The sequence below is a fragment of the Stegastes partitus genome, unplaced genomic scaffold, assembly GCF_000690725.1.
Source record: "Stegastes partitus isolate 25-593 unplaced genomic scaffold, Stegastes_partitus-1.0.2 Scaffold1812, whole genome shotgun sequence".
Lineage (NCBI taxonomy): Eukaryota > Metazoa > Chordata > Actinopteri > Pomacentridae > Stegastes > Stegastes partitus.
Genome location: NW_007579543.1, coordinates 113,725 through 120,308, shown reverse-complemented (window position 1 = coordinate 120,308; position 6,584 = coordinate 113,725). Strand labels below are relative to the sequence as shown.

At 37.1% G+C, this 6,584-nt stretch overlaps 2 protein-coding genes across 2 annotated transcripts in view; both read right to left on the bottom strand.

Moving 5' to 3' along the window:
• LOC103372708 (serine/threonine-protein kinase SRK2H-like) overlaps positions 1–864 on the bottom strand; it is a 26,556-nt gene extending 25,692 nt beyond the window's left edge. Inside the window, exon 1 of the mRNA XM_008302417.1 lies at positions 716–864. The gene's annotated coding sequence lies outside the window, so the exon portion shown is untranslated. The remainder of the gene's footprint in view (positions 1–715) is intronic.
• Positions 865–6,097: 5,233 nt separating this feature from the next.
• The window catches only part of LOC103372711 (probable E3 ubiquitin-protein ligase HERC3), a 28,908-nt gene continuing 28,421 nt past the window's right edge, over positions 6,098–6,584 (bottom strand). Inside the window, exon 18 of the mRNA XM_008302420.1 lies at positions 6,098–6,503. Coding sequence (XP_008300642.1) covers positions 6,286–6,503 — 218 coding nt within the window. The 3' untranslated portion in view covers positions 6,098–6,285. The remainder of the gene's footprint in view (positions 6,504–6,584) is intronic.

Genomic DNA, 6,584 nt, shown 5'->3' with positions numbered 1-6,584 from the left:
TGAGTCTCTTTGTGTCCGTGAGTGGTTGTTTTGTGTCTCTTTGAAGTTGTTTTAAGTCTCTCTGTTGGTTGTTGTGCCTTTTTGTGGTTGTTTTGAGTTTCTTTGCATCTTTTTGTTGTTGTTTTGAGTCTCTTCCTACATGTTTTGACTCTCTTTGTAGTAGGTTTGAGTCTCTTCGTAGTCGTATGACATTTTTTGCTACTCTGAGCATCTTTGAAATAATAGTAATTTCTATTTCTAGGGTTGTTCCTCGCCTCTTCGTAGTCATTTAATGTCTCTTTGTAGTCATTTAATGCCTCTCTGTGGTTGTTTTGTGTGTCTGTGCTTGCTTCGGATCTATTTATAGTGGTTTTGTGTCCCTCTGTAGTCGTTCTGCGTCTTTCTGCGGTCGTTGTGAGCCTCTCCCTGGCTGGTTTGTGTTCCTTTGAAGACTTTACAACAACAAATCCTGACAGTCGTTTGCAAACAGCAGCGCTGGGGATCCTTTAAACAGTCTCCTCCACCAGCAGCGTGTCAGCTGGACGGACAGCAGCCGGTCCGGGCCCCAGAACCAGGCCTCGGTGCAGAACACCTGCTAGCAGCGGCGGTACCAGGTCCACAGCTGCAGTCCTGTAGTCATGCTGCTGCTGCTGCTGCTGCTGCTCGACACCTCCGAACACCTCCGAACACTTCCGAACAGAGCCGGAGCCGCAGAACACAGAAAACAGAGACTCACCATCACCCGGGCGGAGAACCGGAGCGGCTCCGGTGGCGGCGGCGGTCCTCCGGTCACTGCACGGCGGCGGCGTCACACGCAGGAAGCGGCTCCGGTCCGCTCCATGTCGCCGGAGTCTCGAGCTGCTCGGTGCTGTGTGTGTCCGCGCGCCCGCTGCCCTGCGCACTGACTGGGACGCGGCGGAACATTCTCGTGCACGTGCAACCGGCGCGTGCGTCCGGCCTCCCTCTGACGTCAATACATTCCGATTCGCTCCCGCGGCGCGTCATCGGCAGCCGGCGGCCGCGCGCAGCAGAGAGGAAAATAACTGAATGGAAGAAATTATATAAGAAGAAGAAGAAGAAGAGTTTGGTCCTGAGAACCACAGGGAGGAACGTAGAACACAGAACATGAATTATAGAACTAGGAATACAGAACATGAAACATGTAACATGACACATAGAACACAGAACATGTGACATGGCACATAGAACATATGACAAAGAATGTGGAACATGGAACAAGAAACATTAAAGACTGAATACAGAACATGGAACAAAGAACATGGAACATAGAACATGGAATACAGAACATGGATCATGAAACATACAACAAGGAACATAAAACATGTAACATGACACATAGAACACAGAACATGTGACATAGCACATGGAACATGTGACAAAGAAATTGGAACATGGAACAAGAAACATTAAAGGCTGAATACAAAACATGGAACATAGAACATGGAATACAGAACATGGATCATGAAATACATAACACAGAACATGTGACATAGCACATAGAACATGAAACACGTAACAAAGAAATTGAAACATAGAACAAGAAACGTGGAAGAGTGAATACAGAACATGGAACATGGAACATAGAACATGGAACATGACATGTAGCATAGGGCATAGAACACAAAACATGGAACATAGACATGGAACATGGAATATGAAACAAAAACATTTGAACACAGAGCATAGAACATGTAACATGTAATATGGAACATGGAATGTAGAATATATAACATAGAACAGAGAAAATGGAACATAGAACACTGAACACAGAACGTGGAACACGTAAAATAGAGCATACAACATAGAACACTGAACAGTGGATGTGGTACATAGAACATGTACCATGTAACATGATGACACTCACACACGTGACTAAGGACTCGTCACACAAACACAACACAGGTGAGTTTAGTAGTTTTTGTGTCTCTGGTCGTCTCTTGTAGCTTCTGTGTGTCTTTGTTGTAGTTTCAGGTTTGGTTTAGTTCATTGTTCATCCATGTTTGACGTGTTACATCCGTGTTCACTCACTTTGTGTCTCTTTTGGTTCGTTGTGTCTCTCTCTGCTTGTGTTGCGTCTCATTTTGCTGACTGTGTAGCTGCAGGTGTGATCTGTTGTTGCTCATTCTGCAGTTTGTTTTGTTTCTTTCTGCTCATTTTGTGTTTGGTTTTATTCATTTTACATCCATTTCTGCTCATTTTGTTTGTCTTTTTGTTAATTTCACAAATCTTCTTGCCAATTTTGCATCTCGTTTTGTTTATTTACATCTGTTTTTGTTGTTTTTGTGTCTGTTTTGCAAATGTTGTATCTCTTTTGTTCATTTTGCTAAACTTTTTGCTTATCATTCATGTCGTTTTGTTCATTGTGAGACTCTTTGCATTTTTGTTTTATTTTGTGTAGTTGTTTTGCATCTCTTTGTGGTCATTTTTTAAATCTTCTATTGGTTGTAGTTGTTTGCATCAGTTCATTTATAGACCTCTCAGCTGTTTGGTGCATCTTCAGGGCTGCCTTGTGGTTCCTTGTAGCTGCTTTGCTTCTCCTTGTGTCACTTTGTTGTTGTTTAGAACAACATTTTACAGTCATACCCTCGGTTTGACCCAGTTTGAGTGTTTTACAGTGTTTTACAGTACTCCTGCACTATTGATATAGGGATTCACAGTGTGTGAGGTGATGTTTTCTAACAGCGTCTCTGTGCACATGTGAGTGTTGTTGTGTGTGGATGCACTTCATCACGTGTGGCTGATGTTGTGTTCGTGGCTGCATCTGGTGTGTTTCTGTTATCATCTGCTGGTTTTACGTTTCAAGCTTTGTTACGCTGTGAAGCTGCATCAGTCTGCAAGATGAGCTCATCGCCGCTGCTCTTTGTTTCAGCCGAGCTGCAGAATAACGGGGCCATCTAGTGGATCCAGTTCAGCTTCTTTCTTTCTTTCTTGACATTCATCCCACCTGCTCCCTGCACACATCAACCCTTTTACCGACATGCAGTAAAGACAAAGGATGTAGTTTTGTGTTTCAATCTCTGTCACACACACACACACACACACACACACACACACACACACACACACACTGTCCAGACCCATGCATGACTCCATCACATGCTTTAATTTCATCATTCCCGCTCAGCGCCTGGTGCTGCAGAAGAATAAAACACAGATCACGTGACTCCAACCTGCTGTTTCTGACCTCAGGTTTCGTCTCCTGACACGTTGTTTTGCTTCACTTATCATCTGACGACACGATGAGCCTTTAATGAGCCTTTAATGAGCCGTTATTAACGCCACAGGGGGGGAACAGTTATGAAAAACCTGTATAATAACAAAAATAAACCAAAAAAGTTCAGATTGTGGTGGAAATAACAGTTGTGCACATATCAGTGGTTCTTTCATGAGCACAAATACTGATTAAGTAGAAAAAAAAATAACAATATCGCACAATATATGCAGGTCAGACGTGGATTCTAATTATTTCACCTTTCAGTTAAAGTTCCCAGATTGATTCTCTGCAGAAGAAATGTTTGTCATTGTTTTGTAACATTGAAGGAATTGAGTTTGACATCGTCGCCATCTGGTGGTCGGATCAGGAATCACATCGAGTGACTTTAATGTGTCTTTTCTTATTGTCATAGAAAATAAAACACAGAAATGCAGCGTCTGTAAATAATAGGTGTTAAATAATCAGCATCAAAAGGAAACTCTGTGTTTAACTTCACTCCAAATAGTGTTAAGAAAACCTCTGATTATTTTACAGTGTTTTGTCCTGATTTGGTAAATTACGGAAAATATGAAGTAAAACTACAGGAAAAATTATAACTGTTAAAATCATGTCCACATTAAAAAGAAAATAAATAAAATGTAATTTGTTCTTTTGCATTATGTGAAATTACCATAAACTGTATCGCTTTTACTGTATTTAAATCAGCTAAAACATCATTATTTCACAGAAACTTGCCTTCATGTGAAATAAAATGTATGTTTGTTAGAGACTGAAAAATGCTAATTCACTTTTAAACTTTAACTTTATTTACAGATTTTACCCATTTGTTAAATTAGAGCTGCTAACTTGTAATATCCCAGAAAAATATACTAATTTACATGCTGACTGTAAAAACTAAACTGGAAATAATGTCCACATCAAAAACTGGTATTTTTTTGTTCTTTCGCAATTTGTAAAATTACCATAAAATACATCGTTTTTACTGTAGATCAGCTAAAATATCATTATGTTATTGAAATTTGCCTTTATGTGAAATAAATGCCTGCACATGATGGACTGAAAAATATTTAATCATTTTTTAACAGTTATTTTACAGATTTTTACCATTTTTAAATATATATAAAATAACTTGTAAAATTCCAAAATATATATAGTAATTTCTGTGTTGACTGTACATTTTTTTAAAGAGGCCAAAATTATAAACAATGTCCACATCAAAAATCTGTAACTGCAAAATTACCACAAAATGCAGGTAAAGAAAGTTTGACAAATATAAACTATGATGTATTTTTTAGAGTTTCACGCGTTTCAAATGTAAGTTTTTACCTCAAGCAGTAAAAATAACTGAAATTCGAGTAAAAGATAAGACAAGATAGAACTTTATTGATCCAGAAAGTACCTTTTGTGCCAGACATCGATTAGACAAAAATGTCATCACATGAGAATAAATGCAGTGTTGAACAGAAAAGCCGATACGTTACTAAAAATAAAAATAAGTCAGTTTAAATATAACTGGAAAAGTCAGAGGTAATGCTGCAATAAGTTATGTAAACAAAGGTTCATTATTCTTTAAGAAGAATCCCGTCTAGTAATAAGTTAATACAGAAACACAAACTGGAAACTCAACAGTTATCACACAGTTCATACAGAATAAAACACACCTTCATGTCACCACAGAGGCTGCATTAATACACAAGTGTTGCATTCATTAGCTGCAGTAAAGTGCTGATCATAAATACATAAATCCTGATCTGAACATTGTTTATGACATAAAAAAATAAACAGTGTTCCTGAGAAAAGTCATGAAACACAAATAAATTAAATGATTATCTACCTTAAGGTATATTATATTTTAAAATCAAAACAAGTCTCTTAGAATAAAGTTTGAAGCCCTGCGTTACACTGTTAGACAGTTTAAGGTTTTCTGAAGATGCAGCTCTTTATTGTCCTGTACATCCAGAGCAGTGAGGCTGCTTTAAATTCTCTGTTATTTTACACATTCTACCTGCTTTGTTAAGAAACTACAGATAATATCTGATCAAATTACAGAAAAAATAAAATATTTAAGATGTTGACTGAAAAAAAAAATGTACATAAAGTCCACAACAAAAATCTGTATTTTTACAAATGTGTAAAACTACTGTGAAATCACAAAAATTTATTATATTTAAATCAGCTAAAAACCTGTTTTAGTATTATTTCAGAGATAATTGCCAATATGTGAAAGAAAAGAAAACTATATTCAAGACTAAAAATGCCACATATATTTTGTGTTATTTTACTGATTTTTTCTCCTTTGTTTTGTTAAATTACAGAAAATAAATTCAAATTATATAAAAATGTATTATTTTACATGTTGACCAAAACTGCTCCATCAAAAATCTGTGTTTTTACAAATTGTAATTTGCTCTTTTGCGATATGTAAAATTACCGCACAATTACACTAATTACTGGGTTTAAATCTGCTAAAATTATGATTATGTTACAGATATTTGTCCTAATCTTGAAATTCTTGGTATTTTACAGATTTTATTGATTAAAAAAATAATATCTTGCATAATTAGAAAAATAGCCCAAAACTTAATTTACATGTTGACTGTTTAAAAAAAGACACAAAAACAAAACAAACAAACAAACAAACAAAACCTGAGCAAAACTGTCCATAATGTCCACATTAAAAATCTGTATTTTTACAAATTAGAATTTGTTCTTCTGAAATATGTGAAATTGAAATTAAAAGACTGAGAACGGTAAAATATGTTTGTCCTTTTTTGCTAAATTACAGATTATATCAAGTAAAACAAAAAAAAAAGCCAAAATTGTCCATAATGTTTACATCAAAAATCTGTATTTTTAACAAATTGTAATTTGTTCTTTTGGTGTAAAATTACCATAAAATTACTTTATTTTACTTCAACCAGATTTTTGCTGTTATTTTCACTGTTTTTGAGTTTTACCGTATTCCACGGGTTTTTAAACACATCATTTCTACTCTCGATGATATTCTCAGTGTTGTTTTGAACATTTTTTTCCTACAGCTTTCACAGGAAGTGCAGCAGCACAGTCCAGACTCATGCTGAGAATCCTCTTTCTGGCCGCAGAGCCTCGGTCAGCCGGACTCTCATCACCTCTTTGGTTGAATATAAGGGCAGATACAGAATAGAGTGACACGTCAGCGACTCGGGGAAGTACTGATCGTGGGAGGCGCTCTGGATTTGTTTAAGTTCGACCGACATCTGTATCTGGTCCATGCCGAGAATGGGAACCTTCCTAAACCCAGTCAGGAACCCTGAAGAGGAGGGAAAAGTAGGAACGTTGAAGTTACTGCTCGTCTGTTGGCACGATTTAGTGCTTCAGCTTCACCTGGTTT